General features: G+C 35.1%; 2 protein-coding genes across 2 annotated transcripts; one reads left to right on the top strand and one right to left on the bottom strand.

Moving 5' to 3' along the window:
* Window positions 1-69: 69 nt before the first annotated feature.
* Window positions 70-13,148, bottom strand: Tsp_01622 (putative C2 domain protein). Its single transcript, XM_003377423.1, has 30 exons — window positions 13,075-13,148; window positions 12,419-12,547; window positions 12,216-12,349; window positions 12,027-12,094; window positions 11,891-11,971; window positions 10,803-10,942; window positions 10,548-10,719; window positions 10,437-10,490; window positions 9,423-9,492; window positions 9,206-9,363; window positions 9,072-9,122; window positions 8,596-8,815; window positions 8,414-8,496; window positions 8,011-8,125; window positions 7,312-7,521; window positions 6,838-6,923; window positions 6,680-6,773; window positions 6,067-6,145; window positions 5,710-5,878; window positions 5,490-5,636; window positions 5,325-5,426; window positions 4,213-4,487; window positions 3,552-3,600; window positions 2,998-3,091; window positions 2,638-2,843; window positions 2,337-2,568; window positions 1,798-1,898; window positions 856-1,028; window positions 620-801; window positions 70-500 (listed from the first exon to the last, which is right to left on the bottom strand). Exons 1-30 carry the CDS (start codon window positions 13,146-13,148, stop codon window positions 70-72), a joined length of 4,179 nt encoding a protein of 1,392 aa, XP_003377471.1.
* A 579-nt stretch (window positions 13,149-13,727) lies between these two features.
* On the top strand, window positions 13,728-19,072 carry Tsp_01621 (inositol polyphosphate 5-phosphatase). Its single transcript, XM_003377424.1, has 2 exons — window positions 13,728-15,001; window positions 17,041-19,072. The coding sequence occupies exons 1-2, from the start codon at window positions 13,728-13,730 to the stop codon at window positions 19,070-19,072; spliced, it is 3,306 nt and encodes a 1,101-aa protein (XP_003377472.1).
* The last annotated feature ends 103 nt before the right edge of the window (window positions 19,073-19,175 follow it).

Raw genomic sequence — 19,175 nt, forward strand, 5'->3', positions numbered from 1 at the left:
ACCCAATGTGTTGAAGAAGTGTTTTTTCAATCAACACAAAGTTGTAGTTCTATTTTTCAACGTTTCCAATTATAAGCGTTCTGAAAATGTTTCCACGTTCGATGATAAATGTTTCAAAAGAGGGGGTTCGGCTGGACAATTCCTTTGAACCTCTTCAAAGTCTTTTCGTTGTCGATAATCGTAATAGAACAACGAAGGCACCCTGAGACATTGTTCTTCGTAAATTTTGCACATGTCTCGTATTTCTTCAATGGCCAAAGCTGGCGGGGCCAATTTTGGACTCACCCTGGCAAAGCGCAGAATTTCATGGGAAAAGTCCTTTTTCAAAAAATCCGGGAAAAGCGTCTCGATGCCACGGATGCAGTATTTATTTCTGTAATGGAACACATGTCGGCAGAACTTTTCCACCAGATCAAAATGATGCGGAATGACTGGCGTCACCTTTGGACGGAACTGCATCACTGCTACATCGACATCCGGTGACGGAACACAAGCACGCCCTGCAATGAAAACCCAACTTGCTAGAGTGTTCTTTTTTTTGTTGTTTGGTTACCAGAAAAACAAGATTAAACATTTCAAAAATAAATTAATAAATAAAGAAATTAAACTGAAATTAAACCTGGAATTGTAAATTTACGCTTGACATCGCTCAAATATTGACACATCACCGAGAGACGACATCTGTGTCGGTTGAAAATTGGAGCTAGCATGCGTAAGCCGACTTCTTTTTGAAATGTAAGCGTCAACAAAGTGCGACCATAAACGAATGGCCCTTCGTGTAAAGACATCGCTCTGAGCCATCTTGAAAAAAAGAATCAAAAAGCAAAACTTGACAGCAACAAACAACCAACTCACTTGATTATCAAATATGTGGAAACATTAAACGGCAAATTGCCAATAACATGCACCGGAGGCGGCTCTTCGCTCCATTCACGTTTCACATCGGCGGGAAATTCGGTTTCAATTTCATATTTCATCACGTCGCCTATTCGAATGTCCATAATTCCACCAGACGATTCGGCAATTAACTGAATTTCAAGAAATTTCCAAAATCAGAAAAATTTTGAAGGAACAAAAACGCATCCTCACTTCAAGGGTGGGCAAAAATCGCGGATCCTTTTCAACAACTACAAGTTTTTTGGGATTTTGTTCTAAAATAGCTCTGGTTATTCCGCCCGGACCGGGTCCCACTTCGCAAACGTAGTTGCCTTCCAAATTGCCAGCCGTTCGAACGAACTAAATAAGATGAAAAAAACAAGCTGAAACATCTTCTGCAAAGGGATATTTGGTGAAAAATGGACTTTTCTCGTCAAATTCATGTCGAGCAAAAAGTTCTGAGACAGTTTCTTATTGGCAGACAATCTGTAAATTCGAACCAAATCTCTGGTCGTAGGTAACGGCGGAAGACGGCAGCTCATACTGTATCAAAAATAATTTAAAAAATAGCAAAAGAATGAACAAAAATTATCATAATGTGCATCTCGATTGACGGAACAACAAGTGGAACAGGTGCAAAATTGAAAACGACAAGTGTGAAAATTGCTTTTTATTACTAACAATAAATAAGGGAAAGCAAACGTCAAAAAATATTGCACGCATTTTACAAAAATGAGCAAAATGCAACGCAGTGCTACTGTTCACTACAAAAATCTATAATATTGCAGCACTAAGAGATGATGGATGATAAAATTATTCAATCACATCATGATTGGTCAGCACAGATTGAACATAAAAAAGAAGAGTATTTTAATTTTGAATGAACTGAATAATAATAAGGTGATTTAAGTAGATTCTTACAGCACGCCAATAAATGTTATTCAGAAGTGAACTAACTAATTGTGAACTGATTGCTCTAACTGGCCATCCAAATGAACAAATCATCCAACAGATTGAAATGCCTGAAAATGAAAAATAAAATTAAAAGAAAAAAGAAAACTGCATAATTTACCCTCAATTTCAAAGTCATCGTAATCGGTGAGAGATGCGGTCCGAGAGCCAGATGCCATGTTTGTTGCTTCAATTCCATGTTGTTCTCCTCTTTCAGTAGTCGAACAGGAATCGCAACTTCACCCAAAGATCGACCGCTAGTTTTGTCCTTTGCCTAATACAGGAAATTAATAGAATATACACAAATTCGAATTATGAAAAAACATAAATATAAACCATTCATTCATTCATACTTCCAATTTCAAGATATCGTGATGAACATTCTTCACCAGAAAAACAAATCTTTGCTGGTAAACAGGATTGTTTGTCTTCATTTTCACGCTAGTTTTGCGCTGTTCATTTCCAAAAGTCAGAAGAATAAATGGCGACGGCTCAAAAGATTTTCTCACACTCTACAACAAACAACGTAAACATAAAATTTGGATGAACAAAACAATTCACCGGAAGATTTTTTATGCAATCAACGTAGATCATCAGCAAAGCGTGATTGCGTGGACCACTGCTGGGCACTGAATGAGGCAAATTTTGCACATCATCCAACAATGATGCATCCGAAGACAGATTCATCCAATGCACACTCAAGTTCACATTGCCGTGCTTGACAGCATTCAAAGCATACCACTGAAAATAAAATACTGCTCAGCATTTATGAAACGATTTATATAACCATTCACTGTTCGTTCAACTTACATCCGATATGTAGCCTTTGCTTCGTACAGAATCCATATCCAAATCAAGGTTACCCAAAAATTCATCCCGAGAACCGGGATCTTCATCGTAAAGTTCAACACCCAAGTACTGTCCATCGGCATGGTCGACAATGGCATCAAATTCTTCATTCCAAACAGGATTCAAATTATTTTCTATCGTTTTAGTCTGATAAATCTGTCCTCCAACTAAACAACAATCAATAATAAGCAAAATATTGCCATATTAAAATTATTTGAATTAACGTTTTACAATTTAACAGTTGGTAATGAATTAATCAATATTTTGTATGTTTCTTTTGTAATATTTGAAGAAATTAACCAAAATAAAAATAATATCTACCTGTTATTCGAACATACGGATCCGACTTTCCTTTGAGAAATGAATCTTTGTTCTCCAAATTCGTCGCTGCAATAACACCAACGCGAACAATTCCCTAAATTAAATATTACCACACTAATATCTGAACATCTTAATATTTTACAAAAAAAACTTGTTTCTATTCAAAGATATGAAAAAATTTCTTTTTTGAATATCATCTTTAAAATGAAATTAAAAAAATAAATTAAAAAATTTCACAGGTAAACAACATCTTTTCTTTTCTATAATTTAAAATTCCTGCATTGCATTTTCGAAACATGCGTAAAATTAATTAATTTACACATCAAATATCAAATAAAACTACAATTTGAAAAAAAAACAACCAAAACCTGTGGTTCAGACATGGTCAAATCGCACATTTTCGTTTCTGGAACCACCGGTATAACAATCTCGTTGGGCAAAACGCATATATTGGCCAACTGAGAGCTAATAACCGATCGCATCGCTTTCCTTTAAAAATATCAAATGCAGACTTCGAAATTTATGTCCCAAACTTCGCACAACTCACATCAAACCTGGCATTTCGACCAGCTCGCCTGCACCAGTGAGATCAAATTCAAATGCCTGAAAAGGTGGAGATTTTCAAAATTACTAAGAAAAAAAGTTTAACAAATAATTATTGTATTTATGTAAATTTTATTTTGGAAATAATTACCGGCTCATTGAGAAAAAAGATGACAAAGCCTCCAAACCACGGTGGCTTAGAAATCAGCGGTCTGAGAATGCAGCGCAGCTTTCCTTGGAACTGCAAAGCAAACGGTAATAACGACGAAGACAGAGAAGAATTTTCACCTGCAATTGTTCCACACCAGCCCTGAAACAGCCCACTTTGACAGACAGAGAACAATCGCCAGCATATCTGAAGTCAGCTTTCAAAGCAAATTAACTTTTTTCAAATACGTGAAAATTTGCACATCACTCACGCGACATCCATGTCCATGACAATACGATCTCGACCAACGTTCTCCGCGTAGACTTTTATACCGCCAACACGGACCGGCTACATGGAAATGGTAAAATAAATTCACGATAAATGAACAACATGTAGATATTTGCATACAATATCTCCAATGTCGATAGATTCGAAACAAAAGCTGCGAAACACGGACGGTAGGTTATCTTTGATCTGCGGTTCGATGTTCTCTTTGAGAAAATCTTTGGCAAAATTGGCTATACCAGGCCAAGTCTGAGCAATGACACGGTTGATCCATTCGACACGTTCCACGTCCGGAAATTGCACCCAAGTTGGCAAATCTTTCAGTTGAGTGACAATCACCTCCTTCTCTTGCAGGGCGGTCACTTGGTGCGCCCGTATGCGTCTGCTGCGTTGCCGCAGCAAGTGGTTCCTCAACAACACCAGCCCAAGCAAAGCAAGCATCCAAAATATTGAACAATCCGACCGGCCAATTGTCCAACATACCAACACCAACAACGCCGAACCTACGCTGCTGCTGTAACTGCCGTCGGATGTTTCGCCGCGCATTTCAGTTTTGTCGCCGTATACAAAAGGAAACCAACGAGACGAAGCCCTTGCAATGAAAATACATTTCACATGCTTACCATATTTTGGAATTGCGAATGAAAAAATAATTTTTCAAAGCAAAGCAAAAGGAAAAATAAAGACTTGCAATGACAAATACTGATCGAATATCATCAATCAAATGGCAACAACTGATTTTTTATTGATTTATCATTTAATTTTTAACAATCAAACCGATCCGGTGCGGACGGTCGTGGAATTGGTTCCACTCCGCTTGAAGATGGCTTTTCTGAAAAGTAAAAAATAAAAAAATTAAAATGAAAATTCAAACAAATAGAACCATATTCTTCGTCTTCTGCTGAATCGTCATCCTGCAATCCTCCGAAACAAAATTGATCACCGAAAAAATTCTCTCGCAGCGACGCAATATCTTGAACAAAAAAAAATAAATACAAAATTTCATATAATTTCATAAAATAAAATAATTATAAAATCAGATCACAGCAATGGAAATAAATTTCCACATGTCCAAACTTCAAACAAAAAAAAACTCACGGCTCTGAGGAGGATCTGACGCAATGTCCAACTTCAAGCGATTCAATCGTTCTGCTTGTTTTTCGATTTTCTTCTTATCCTGAGAAAACAATACAAAAAAGAAATACTGATTATCCCCCCATTATTGAATAAGATAATATATAATATAAGATTTTTTCCCAACGCTCACCAGTTGAAGTTTCCGTTGCTCCAACTCTGGTTTGTAGTCACTAAATGAAATATATTTCAAAGAGAAAAAAAACATCATTCACACAAATTCCCCATCATCATACGTTTCGTATTCGAGTCTTGCTTGGTCGATTAATTCGAAAAATCTTTTCATGCCTTCGCCAGAAATAGCACTAACGCCTGTGCACTAAAATTTGATGGAAAATTATCAAATTTTTGAATAATTGCAATTATTTTGATGCCGATTCACTTTCAGTGTTTTGTAAAATTCTTCCAGTCCAAGAGCGAGGCGACGAGTCAAATCGCCAGCAAACGACGTTTCACTGTCCAGCGCCTCCAAAAAGCACTCAAAATCGTTAATCCAATCCAATGCAAAGTTGGCACTGATGATATCAGTCTGTAGAATAAATTTTTTTTTAAAATATATATGATTAATAAACAACGACAACAACAACAAAGAAATTATTCACCTTATTCATTGCCACGACCATCGGCAGTTGAGTTTTGTACATGATGCTGCAAGCGTAGAGCATGTTCGAAGTGAACGTAATCGGACTTGAACTGCGTGCCACATCCATAACGTAAACAATAACCGTGGGAAACGAAGAAGCCTTGCAAAATAAGACAAGCATCAAACTGCTGATTGAAAAAGATTACAATTGTAAAACTCATTTTTTTAAAAACCTACAATTGATTTCACTTTATTATTATAATGATAATTGTAACCGTTAAAAAAAACAAAATCAGAGTCGAGGAGAAAATAAAAGTAATCTAGATATCAATATTTGACAAAAATATATTTAATATGTCATTCAAGAGTCAATTACCAACGTTTGGGAAATAATCGCGCCAGATGCAGACCATGTGAAAACTTCGATTTGGCCAGGAGTATCAAAAACAGCATATCTAGAATATGGATCAGTTTATTACAGAAAGATCACCAAAAATCTGAAAGCTCACTTGTAATTGATGCTGCTGTTTTCCAAAAAATCAATCACCTGAACAGAGTAAAAATGATAAACGCAGTCAAGTTCAACGAATAAAAAAAAGATGACTTACCTTGCCAAAAGTAGTTGCGAAAATATTCATCGCCGTCATGATTCCTCCATTGGGACCAAGTTCATACCTGGAGCAAAGAAATTCACACAGCTGAATCAATTATTCATTCAAATTTGCATTAATGACGTACTTTTGCATGATTTCTTTGTAATTGACTGATTCTCGGATATCTAAATGCAATTTCAAACAAAACAAATATATATATATATATGTATAATATTGCACAAATGCAGAAAGAAATTTTCAAAATTAACATTAAACAAAACTTATTCAATGCAACCAACCATTTCCCATTATATAAGAAATAAATTATAAAAAAGAAAATGCAAAAATAAAAAAAACAGCAGTTCACATTAAGTTAAAATTATAATAATTACTAACCAACAGCAGTTGGATAAGAAACATAATGAACAGCTGGATCGAGATTAACAGGATACAGGCTAGTTTTTGTAGCACTCAAGTAAGCGCAAATTCTCTGAAAGAAAACAAAATTCAAAGCACTGATTGGTTGAAAAATAAAAACCAAAATACAATCGAACCTGTACAAGTGTAGATTTTCCTGAACCGGCCATGCCAAGCACGATCATGCAAGTTGGCTTCAAATGGTCCGGCAGAGGAGCAGAAACTGTATTTTCATTGTTAGCAGCTTTTTCAGTCGATTCCGTTTCTCCTGCAGTTTCAGTATCCATCGTACTGAGTAGTAAAATAATTAAAAATAAATAAATAAACAAATACAACATCAATAACAATAAGTATGTATCGTCAAATAAACGAATTTCTTATAGAAAACAAAATCTTGCATTACTATTTACTTCAACCCTGTTGTATTTTCCAAATTAAAAACAAAACAAAACAAAAAACAAAGAACAAAAATATAATAAATATTATTATTATTATTAATAAAAGCTTGCAAAACGCGTTTTCAAATCTAGTGCGCTTTGACATAATATTAAAATTAAATTATTGATTCTGTCGAGATTCAGCAGAATTCAACCGAGCAGTGGTGCAACTACTGCTGCTAGCCGGCTGTTCTTGGCAATACTCGGTCACTTCAGCGGCATTAGCTATGGTCGTGTTGAATTTTTGAGAAAATAGCAATTTCGCAGGCTTTGGCGATTGTCCCAAGTCAATGCAGCGCATTTCTTCCACAACTCCGTCTATATCATCCTGCTTCTTCGGTTCCTCGTTACTTGAATTTGTCGGAGACAACTCTACTTTAGACCCTGATAATAAATTCAATATTGTTTTCTTCTTATTTTTTTGCATGCACGAATGCTATCAATCTGTGCTATCAAGCAGATTCAAATCAGTTTCATTTACCTGTAAATTTTGCCAAACGAGAGCGTCTCTTTGGTGAAAATGGTCGACTAGGGCCAGGCGCAACCGGCGACGCTGTCTGCAAAATAGATGAATAAATAATTTAAAAAAATATATATACTTATCTTTTTATATGTATGCAGGTATTATGTATTTAAAAATCAATAAACGCTGCTTGTGCAAGCAAAGCCCTACCTCGTTGCCAGGATTGCCGCTAGAGCCATGAACGACGACAAATCCTGGTAACATCTGATTAGCTTTGCCTACAAAATTCAGTAAACGTGTAGTGAGCCGGTAGCGGTAAAGGATGCGGTGCAATTGAGCATTTTGTAGCCCACGTAAAATTAAAGCCAGGTAAATGCAAGCCAACGCAAACCTCACACGACTCTACATACCGGTTGTCAAATTATGAAATACCCGCGATGGTAATGGTCCCGCAGGTTCTGGTACTTTGACGTGCAACAGGTCACAAATTGTGACCAATCGATACTTTCGACTCTGCGAGCAACCCTGAAAAGAAAATTTTCAAATCACACATTTTAAACGTGCAAAATAAACCTTTGTCAGCCTCTGCTTGGCGGCCATGCAGCGGATGTGATCGTCGAAAAGCAATTTTGCGGCAAATAATGGACTTTTCGTAGTATTCAGCCTGGATTTCGCACTGTGCACCATTAATAACAACGCTCGATTGTCTTTTTCCGTGCGAACTTCACAACTCTTGAACAAAAAAGAAATCAACACGATCAACGAGAGATCATTTCGAATTTTGCGTACTAGATTCTATGCTAATTTTTTTACCTGAAGCTGTCCAACGAATCGAACCACACCCCAACCAACTTTACTCGAATCAGGTTCAACAAAATACAGCTGAGCATTTCCAACTACCAAAAATTGATGACATCGATTGCTAAGAGAATTTGAAAACAAAAATTATCTTAAAAAACACATCCACTACTACTATACTGAACAGCAGCACTCACTTGTCGTCGTGTATAACTGTACAAGCCAACAGATCACTGTTCGCTTAAAATAAAAATACAATAATACATAACAGCGTGTTAAAAGGAAGAAGAACTTGCCAAGATTCATGCAATCGCCTTCTTTGACACTAAGCACCGGCTGCATAGTTTTTTCAAGTTCCAAACTTTCAGCGCGTAAATTGGTCAATAATTTACTCAAAATAAACCAAGATCGAAGAAGCTTCAAAAGATAAAAAATATAGAAAATATTTCAAAAAAAAAGTTTCAAAATTTGCATTTCATTTTTCTCACCCGACGTACACGCTCGTATTCTGTACAAGTTGGTCGATTGGTGTAGTCAACGGTAGGAGGTATGAGTGAAGGTGAAATTAGAAACAACTCCTTTGAACAGCTTCTTGCCAAATTAAACGTGCTGTTCTGTTGTGTAAAAGAAAAAAACTCAATGGACTTTTTTTACAAAAAAATTTATTTTTCACCATGAACGCAGTCGCTTCATCTTCGAAAAGTTCGATAAACGTATCAAAAGCCTGAAAAAAAAAACAAGTTGAATTTTATAAAAAAAATCCATCTTCATCATGATCATTTGAAAATCAGAACAAAACGCTCTTACCTCTATGCAAGGAATTAATTTTTGCTCAATCAAATGTCGGCAGTGTTTCAGACGAGGAATCGTTTCCAAAATTACCCTGCTGTGCATTTTGCTTGAATGAAACAACTGCGTGATATAAGTGCAACACAACTCCAAGGTGGCAATTCGAACTGGACAATCTAAATTTTGTTCTTTATATAATTTTCTAAATTATGTAACATTATTTTGCAAAAAATACCTTCATCATGTGAACGTAATATCAGCTGAAGTATCGGTGTTGCATAATTTCCAACATTACAGTTTCCACTCTAAAACAACATAATCATAATCAAATGCAATGATGAGATGAAATTCAACCTTGGATTCACGATCGACCGGAGAAGAAATCTGAGTGCATTCCATTACTGCTGGTGAAATTCCTAAAAGTACACCAAATGCCAATCAAAATTTCATTCACATTTTTAATTTACAAAGAAAAACAATACTTCACAAAAATAAATATTAATATTAAAATAAAGTTAAAAAGCACTCTGAAAACAAATCATATGATTGAAGTTCATTACAAGTGAACCTTTTCAAAGCTCATATCATGCAAGGGCATGCAAAAAAATTTTAGAATTGTTATTTCGCTAAAAGCAGACTGATTGTATTTGAAAAAAAACCACATGAAAGCATAAAGCTAACCTTCGTTTTCACCAATGGCAAGCATAAGACAAAGCACAAAGTATGCAATTTGGTCATTTTCTGCATTTTCCAAGGACGAAAAAATAATTGATGCAAACGTCCTGTAAAAGCAACAAAACAACAACAAAATATACTTCATCAGTTCATATTTCAATGAAATTTTTATATCAAATTTTAATTTCAAACCTGTCGTCGTCTACAGACTGATCTGCGCAATTATCCACCACTGGTGCCAATTCAGCAGTTTCATCTGCAAAATTAATTGAATCAAAAAAAAGAAATATTAATAAATTATATTCCCAAGCACAACCAGACAAATCACAGACACCATTTGTAGAAGCTGTTTCGGCTTTTGGAATTTGCTAAAACAAAAATAAAACCTTATAATAACAGTTAAAGTAGTGCATGTTCATCAGTTACTTTTCGTCGAAGAATTTTGGGGCCGTTGAGCAACAAAATACGAGCCATACGTTCTACAAGTGTGCTGTAGGAAATAATAACAAACAGCTGAAGATATATATATATTAAAATAATTATATCTTTTTGCAAAAAAAATCATGAAATTTACTTGAGTAAGAAAAAATACAGTAACCAAAAGCGAAAACGGACGTTCATCGTTTATCTAGAAAAATTAATTTCTCATTTTGGATGAATAGAAACCAAAAGTAAAAAATCTTACATCAGGAATTGCATATATAGAATTTAAATATACTGGCAAAAAAAGTTTTGACATCAACTGATCAATCAAAACTTTATTCAAATCTTCCACATCCAAACAAAGAATGTCGTTTAAATAATGGATGTGGTCTTGATGGTCGGCAATGAGATCTCTCATACGATCGACACCAGACCTTCAAGTTTAAATCACTCTGTTAAGTTACATTTTAAAAAATCATTTCCAATAAAGCATCACCAACTGGCATTTTCAACCAACCCGTTAATTTCGTTAGCCCGTTGTCTTATGAACCAAACAAGGTTAGAAAAATAAGGAACAGCAGTATTGTCCCGTATAAAACGAATCACTTGAGGATCGTTTACTAAAACACAGACGTGTAAGTATTTGCGTATGCATATCTGTAATATCAAAGTATATAAACGTACCTTTAAAAACGTTAAGCGTTAAAGTCCGAACAGCAATTCGGACCATACTCTCTGCATGATTAAAAAATTTAATCGCTTCCGTGTACAGAGGGAAATCTAATGTATGCTGAAAATGACGAAAAATACATGCAACAACAAATCTCGATAATCATATTTATATGATATCAATGTAATAATTTATTATACTGATTTAAAATTATTTGTTAACAATTTGTTAATAATTAAATTAACACTTAATTTCAAAAATTGAACTTTCAGTTTGTGAATTAAAATTTATAAACAGCATTAACAGAGAGCATAGAAAATTAATTACATTTTAAATAAATTCAAAACAAACATTTAAAACATACTTGAACCAAAATTTGAATTTCAATTTTAACATGATAATTTACCATTTTCCTATCTAAACAAAACAAACCTTGAATATCAATTACAGTAAAACCTGATGATTCGTATCGCCGTTTGAAATTCACAAAAATATACTACATTAAAAATGTTCAACATTTTATCAATTATTTAAACGCTATGAAAATTTTGATTGTCAAAAAGAAAAACCACTGCAACCCCCAAAAAAACAGACTACACCTGCTAAACAATAAAAATCAGAACAGATTGAACAATACGATAAAATAAAAAGGCATTAAAAATAAGTATACTGTACTTAATGTGAACTGAGCTCTGAAATACTGCACAAAAAAATCAATTACCAAGATAAAACTAAGTTAACACAAGCAGGAAAAGTATTAACTTTACGATATGTGCAAATGAATGCTAAGTCAACACATTCAAGAATCGAATCACAATATTCGAAAACATGCACAAACAACAATGTAACCTTATGAAGTATTAAAAGCCATTTTCAACTGATAATGATATGACTTGTTTCGCAAATTTTTAATTAAAATGCAAATAATGTGTTACCTCGTTAAAAAAGAAATGCACTGTGTTGACGTTCAATTTAAAGGACAGCGTTTTCAAAAAAGATATATAGTAGGCAAGAATCTGCAAAAATTAATTAATACAATAGCATAATGTTGTGTAAATCAATAACTCATACTTCTTCATCAGAAAAATCAAATCGGTACGTGATAATCGAATTCACATGGTTGTTTGACAACAAGTAATCTGAAAAGTAAAGATTTTCAAATACAAACAACTTCAAAGTGGTTCACAGCAAGTGATGCAATTTGCAAAGTTGCAATTTTCTCGAACATGTTGAGCAAATAATTATAGTTTAAACGCTTACATAACGAAGTTTCATTACGAATATTTTCAAAAAGTATGTTTAACGTTTGAAGCAGCTGTATGCATACGAAGCGTCCACACTTTTGGCGCATAATGAAAAGAAAAAAAGAGAGCATGTTTTTTTCCAAGAAAAAACTAAAATAATTTAATAAATGTCAGTGATTTATCCTGTTGCTGCTATCTATTTTAAATTTGTAGACTTACTCAAAAACTGAAGAATCATTCTGATCGCCCCAAATCAAAATTTCTGAAATCAGACGAAGCGCTTCCACAAGAAGTGCACGATTTTGTTCAGTAACGATTGCATTTTTAGTAAGCAAATCACAAAGATACCTAAAACACAAGATAAAATTACAGCTGTGCAGTACAAAACATTGAAACTTTTACAACAAAAAAATTCCAAAGTCGTTGCAATTTCATCTTCTGATTAACGAAAATTATTAATATACTATCATAACAAACAATTTTATAACCAGCTCCTCGTTCTATTTATGTACAAACAGGTTCTTCCATTGCAATAAATTGTAAATATGCCATTATAAAAAATAAAGTCACGCCATTTAAATTTGCATTAAAATGACTTAATTAAATAAAAATAATTCTGAAATGAATAACACAGTAAAAATTCATAATATATGTAACTTAAAAATAATATACTTTATTCAGAATAAAAATATCTGTTGTAAAGTAGTAAATAAGCTTATGGGCTGTTACTTTTAATGTTCGAATTTGAAAACTTATTTGCAAATTGGAAATAGTATACTCAATATAGAAAACAAATATGTTACGCAAAATGTCTAAATTTATCTGCATAATGTAAACTTTACATTTTAAATATAATAATCAATGATAACAATTACTTCAGATATTCCAATGAATGCTGATTCTTTGGCTTCCACAGTCCTCCAGTAGAAAAAAGTTTTCCTTTCGGCATAGATTCGATTTGAATTTGACCAGATATGAAAAAAAATTCCTTTAAAAAGGATTGGGATATAAAGGCAACACAATTTTGAGCACGTTTAAAGGTAAAAACCGAAAAAAATAAGCAAGCAACATTCCATCATATAAACTTATTTTTGACTAATACAGTATATGAATATTACTGTAATGTAAAATTCATGTTAAATATGCTTTGCGGTAAATATGGCATTATACATTGTATGTAATGTAAAAGTATTTGATAAAATAAAAAAATTTTCCTCAAAAATATATTTATTAAATGTTTCAATTTACCTAGTGCATTTTTATTCACGTTTGCATTTTTCCATTCAGCTTTCACATTTCCAGCATTTCATTGTCTTCATTCTGCATCAAATAGAAACAGAAAAAATAATAATGAATTGCTTGAATTTATAAAAACGTGTTGTTTTGTTTTCATTGTTCCATTCTAATTTCAAAAATTCCTTTTTATACATCTGCAATGTTCATAGTTAATTAAACCTGAATATCTTTAGGTTTCTGTAAACTCGAAGTTATTTTTTTCCGAGTTTCGTGGCAGCTTACCTACCATAAGATGTCACTTTTTCCTGCTTATGATAATGCTAATGAGGGTGCCAAATTATCAGGAAATTTAGCTGAAGATTCTCTAAAAGCGCCCGCTTGGCTATCGAATACAAGTTATCAACCAACTGTAAGAGTTGAAAAAGAAGTCTCTAGTGAGAAATTGGAAAATGATGTACGTAAGGAGAAAAAACGAAAAAAGAAAGATCGCAAACATCGCAAAAAGGAAAAGAGGAAAGATAAAGAAAAAACGAGGAAATCTGATTATGAAAACAAAGTAAGGATAAAGTTTTCATTTACAACTTCAGACTGTTCTGAAACAAGTATATTTTGCGATAAATTCAGAGACACCTCAAATTATTATTACGATTCGTTTCAATCTAAATATGTTGCAAAATATAGTTATCCTCGTGGATTGCAGAAATGCTTATGTTTAAGTGATAAAACTGAAGAATATATAAATTCAATTAATAAACAACTTTTTGAAATATCAGCAAATAAAAAGAACGATCGATATTTTGGATCATCGAAGTTAAGACGAAGAAAGAATAACGATAGTATGTTTTCAATAGTGCCGAGTTTATATTCTGATGAAAGTGAAAAGTTGGAAGAATTCATTCCTCTGAATTCTACAATAGTTACGGACGACGGTACAATTTGTCAGTATGATTATAAGTTAAAGATGTATCGTCCTATTGAAAAAGAGTTGGATTCCGCTCAATCACTTCACAGTGAGGATTCTCTTCTAACTTCGGACGATTACAAAATGTTCAGTGAATACAGTGAAGTGAAACGTTTTAGCAAAGCTCTTAATTCCACGCCAAAAGATGCTACTCTGTGGAAACAGTTTCTCACTTTTCAAGATTCATCGTATGAAGAAGCTCAAAATGCCAAACATCATAAGCAGAAGATTCCTCGATTAGCCTTCTTGGAAAGGAAACTCGCCATTTTGAATAAAGCTATAGGCCATTGTCCAAACGATGTAGAACTGCAGATAATGCGAGTAAACATTTACCGAGAGATGGGCAACAGTACAGAATATATTAATAAAGAATGGCATCGGTTGGAATTTACTTTTGTCAACCGTAATGAAATGTGGATTGGAAAATTGCAAAATAATTTAAATTCATTTCTTACCTTTTCGGTTGATAAACATCTGTCTGCGTTTGATCTGTGTTTGTCGAAAAGTTTTGCTGTTTTGAGTGGTCATTTGGTTACTCATCCTCCTTTGGAAGGTGCTGCAGAATTTTTTCTGAATTGTCTTCTTGGAAAAGTTGAATTTCTTATGTAAGTATACTTTTTAGGAATAGAAACTTTTAATAATATTAAGCGGTTAACGCATTGCGAATATTTATTTTAGAAAACTTCGCTTTTAAATTAAATATTCACTGTTACTTTTCTTTATGGACCAGTATATTACTTGAAAATTTTCATTCTCTTAAAATCGTTAAATATTTTTGGCTAACATGTTTTTAGATATAAGACAGAAGACGGAGGTAGTCTTTTTCGCCAACTGACCCCGCCTATTTTTTACTAGTTTGGTTTGATTAGCTAGTGGCTTGATTTTCATTTAGGCTGGTATTGGTTAACTTTTCTTTATGTAATATTGGTTATTTTTTCCGTTTTAATTATTAAATGTAAATATAATCAAGAATATTAAATTTTCTGAAATGCCGTTTATCGCTTCAAGTGCATGAGTTGAATTTGAGTGAAATTAATCAATTTAATTTTAAAATGGAAATGCATTTTGTATCCTGAAACAGAAAATTCAATAATAATTCATAATAATCGTACATTTTGTGAAATAATTTGCTCATTGACGAGCCCAATTTTTATTCTTATAGTTAAAGTTTTAAACTTGATAATCGTTTACTTATTTATTATATCATAATTGTTGTGGGTATCTCAATACCGAATGCCAATTTTTGTTGATAATCTTGAGCAAGGACAGTGGCACAGTAAAGTCAAGCCATTGGAATCAGTACTGATAATGAAAATTATTCTCAAAATTATGCAATTGGGAGGCTTTTTGATTAGAGGAGAGAAAGCTTTTAGGCTTTTTCAATTGTTGCACTAATTCCGTGCTTTGCTAAACGAAAAATTTATCATTTATTTATTAAAATAACGCTTTTTGCTCTTAGTGAAGATTTTTATTAGTTTATTTGTTTTGTGCCTTTTCGAGTTGCGCTGTTAGTTCTGCCAGTGCTGAGGAAAATGGCCGAACTTGGAATGAAGACGCGGAAACGAGAAAGAAAGTCAAGATACTGCTGGGAAAAACTGTTACGGGCCCCTTGATAGCCTTGCTTGATTATTTTTTTTATCAAGAATTAGTAAATTGCCCCTGTGGAATGTATATAATGTAAAGACTTGGTTTTCTTCGGTTAGCATTTTTGCCCCATTTTCTTATTGCTGCAGCATTATATGCTCGTATTATATGTTACGCAATCAAAAATTTGGACCAATGAAATGAAAAATATTGTAGCTAATCAAAACAGAATAATTTGAATCAATAAACAGTTGGATAAGAGAACCTAAGCATGCAATGAGAAGTTACGCCATTAGCATCCAATGAGGAGAACTCGAATTCCAATAAGAAAACGCGGCAAAAATCCTGACCGAAGAAAGCCATCCCTCCACCTATAATTGTTTCTAATATTTATTCATTTGTTATATATTTATTTTCATTTATACATCCATATTATTGCATTATAATTTACTACAGAATAAAATATTAAGCATAAATATTCATAATTAGAGATTGGCAGATACTATCTTGTATTAAAACAAATTATCTGATTGATGGCTCATCAAACATGTAACGTGTTAGCCTACAACATTGGCTGTCTAACAAATTATATGTGATCCTCACAAAATTGGAACATATTAATTTAGATACATGCCTTTTACATTGGTGAGGTGTATTTTTGACTAATAAAAGCAATTTTGTTCTCAGTTACACTTTTAGTTACTTGTGATGACATTTCATTAATTACAGTAGATTTAAAAAAAAATATGAGTTTTCAATAACTGATATGAAACAGGAATAGGGAAAAGAATAATTGACCAATGGAAACTCAGAGTGCGAATGTAGGTAAAGTTCAGTCGAGACAATCGAACTAAACTGAAAACAGGATATGATTTACTGTATGCTAAATGAAATTTAGGTTGGATTTTATTTTAACAGTTATCGTGAATTTTATTTAATATAGAATAAACATTTTCGTTTCATTTGTATGTTATAATAATAAATTCATTTGTAAAAAATAGATTGTAAAGAAATTTTAAATTTCAATTCGAGATTACATTTTGATGAATTTTGTGTTCAGGAATGTTGGTCAGTCGGAAAAGGCTGTCTGCACGGTGCAAGCTTTATTGGAATTTAACCTCTGCATGCCTGAAGATGTGAGAAATTTGAAATTGGAAATGCAACGAACACTGTTCGAAGCATACTGGAACAACTCGGCTTCACATTTGGGCGAAGCTGGTTGGCAAAGTTGGCGTACAGTTTCCAGTGGGCCGTTGGTGAAGAAAAATGAAAATGTGGATGAATGTCAAGTTGTGGATTTTGAATCGAAAGTGATCGAAGAAGAGAAGCGGTTGATTAGCGCAAATAGGCAGTGTTCGATGCGCAAATGCTGGTTAGAGTTGGAACGTCTGAGGGAAAAGAATCACTGGTTGCCTTGGTCGCAGAGCAGCGGCGAACCTGAAGATCCAGAGCGAGTGGTACTTTTTGAAGATTTCGAGTCGACCTTGTACGAGCTGCCTTCTGAAGAGTTGAAATATTGGTTAACAATAGAAGCGTTGCAGGCGTTGAAATTGGCGACGTTGCCTCGTTATCAAAGTTCTAACCGGATGTTGTTCTACGAACTTGGATGTATGGAAGAAGGAGTGAAATTTCATTTTCAAAAAATGCCATTAATGGCGAACGCTTGGGATTTGTTTGTCGATCGTGAAGACAGGTTCGATGTGTTTTGTGATCAGTGCAAGCAGCTTTTGCCCGCTTATCCGTGGGCTTGTTATTTGTCGTCGGCACAGATTTACAATCGTTCATTTCAAATTGCGGACAGAACCGACTTGAGCCCTGGGGCACGGGTGAAGCTGTTTCGCCAGTATTGTAAAAAACTGTTGAGCGACTCTGAGCAGCAGAACAACGCCCTCTTGTATCTCGCCTATAGCAATGGTTTGGCCAGATTGGGCGATTTGGCCGAGTCGGCCAGCAGCGCTCAGAAGACGCTTGCCAGCGTTTGCGCGGTCGAGGGTGTGGCTCTGCTTGGGGCACCGTTCGACGACGTTCAGTTGTCGACGACGTTGGTTTTGCTTTGTCGGGTTGCGGAACGGTGCTTGGAGTTGTCTGTGGAACAGAATGCTAGCAGAGTGGTCGATTTGATCAGCAGCTTTTTCTTGGATGCTTGCAGCGGTGTTCGACCACCGGCAGCTGCTGGCGATGTTGTTCAGTTGAAAAGTGCCTTCCAGCGTCTCGAACAACGACTGCTAGTCGAATACGAGCAATGCTTGCTCGAAGAAGCCGGCCTGGGACCGTCTTCGCGGCACTTCTCTTTCGGATGGCTGGGCAGCAGTTTCGTGGCTTGCAGACACGCCCGGGCGTTGCTCCATTTTTCGCTGGGCAGTCGACTGGAGGATTGCCAGCGGATTTATGAAGAGACCAGAGAGCAGCTGAAACGTGCTTGGTCGGCAGTATCTGGTATTGACGGTCGAGCTAAGTATGCGCTTCAATTGGATGTGGAACGTTGTTGCGAATGGGAACTGTGGTTGGTCAATTTGCAAAGTCGACGAGGGTTCGGCTTGCACCAGCCGGCTGTTGTGATCGATACGGCGAACAAGCTCTGGTCTGACTGTCCGAACAATGCCAATTTGTTGCACACCTACTGCGAGACCCAAGCCAAGGCGGAACTGCTAGTCTGGCTTCGGCGTTCGTTGAAGCTCCACTCGGCGGACTGTCCGTGGATGCGTTACGTTGGCGCTTTTCATGTTGAATTTGGCAAATTTTTACAACTGCAAGATGAACACGATCACTGCTTGGATTGGATATGGCGTCTTCGCGGCCTGCTCGAAACCGCCCTCAACCACTATCCGCAGTCGACATTGTTCTGGCGCCTGCTTGTCCGAATTGAGGGTCTGTTTGCCCGTTTCAACGGAGATTGGACTCGTGTGGAATCGGTCGCCTACCGGGCAGTGCACCGGTGCCCGTACAGCAAGGCGTTGTTCGTCGACGCGATGGAAGTGATCGTCAGCGATTCGACCGCCTCGGCGTTGGTAGATCTGATGTCAGAGAAGGGCATACGTCTCCGTTTGACCATGGAAGAGCTTACTCTGCTGCGTGCTCAGAATGATCAGTAGATTTGATTTCCACTGGATTGGATTGAATTTTCAACTTTTTCCATTTTGTTGTTTTATTTATTTGTTAAATAAATTATACTTTTGCCAGTTGTGTGGCAACTGT

Source organism: Trichinella spiralis (assembly GCF_000181795.1).
Source record: "Trichinella spiralis strain ISS 195 chromosome Unknown Scfld4, whole genome shotgun sequence".
Taxonomy (NCBI): domain Eukaryota; kingdom Metazoa; phylum Nematoda; class Enoplea; order Trichinellida; family Trichinellidae; genus Trichinella; species Trichinella spiralis.

Excerpts from the sequence above, each read along its gene's own strand:
- Tsp_01622 (XM_003377423.1), bottom strand. The coding sequence starts at position 13,148 with ATGCCGAAAGGAAAACTTTTTTCTACTGGAGGACTGTGGAAGCCAAAG. Across the intron at positions 10,943-11,890 it reads TGCATTTCTTTTTTAACGAG|ATATGCATACGCAAATACTT; the intron begins GTAACACATTAT and ends TTGATATTACAG. Across the intron at positions 6,924-7,311 it reads AGAACAGCCGGCTAGCAGCA|TTTCTGCTCCTCTGCCGGAC; the intron begins GTAGTTGCACCA and ends ATGAAAATACAG.
- Tsp_01621 (XM_003377424.1), top strand. The coding sequence starts at position 13,728 with ATGTCACTTTTTCCTGCTTATGATAATGCTAATGAGGGTGCCAAATTA. Across the intron at positions 15,002-17,040 it reads GGAAAAGTTGAATTTCTTAT|GAATGTTGGTCAGTCGGAAA; the intron begins GTAAGTATACTT and ends TTTTGTGTTCAG.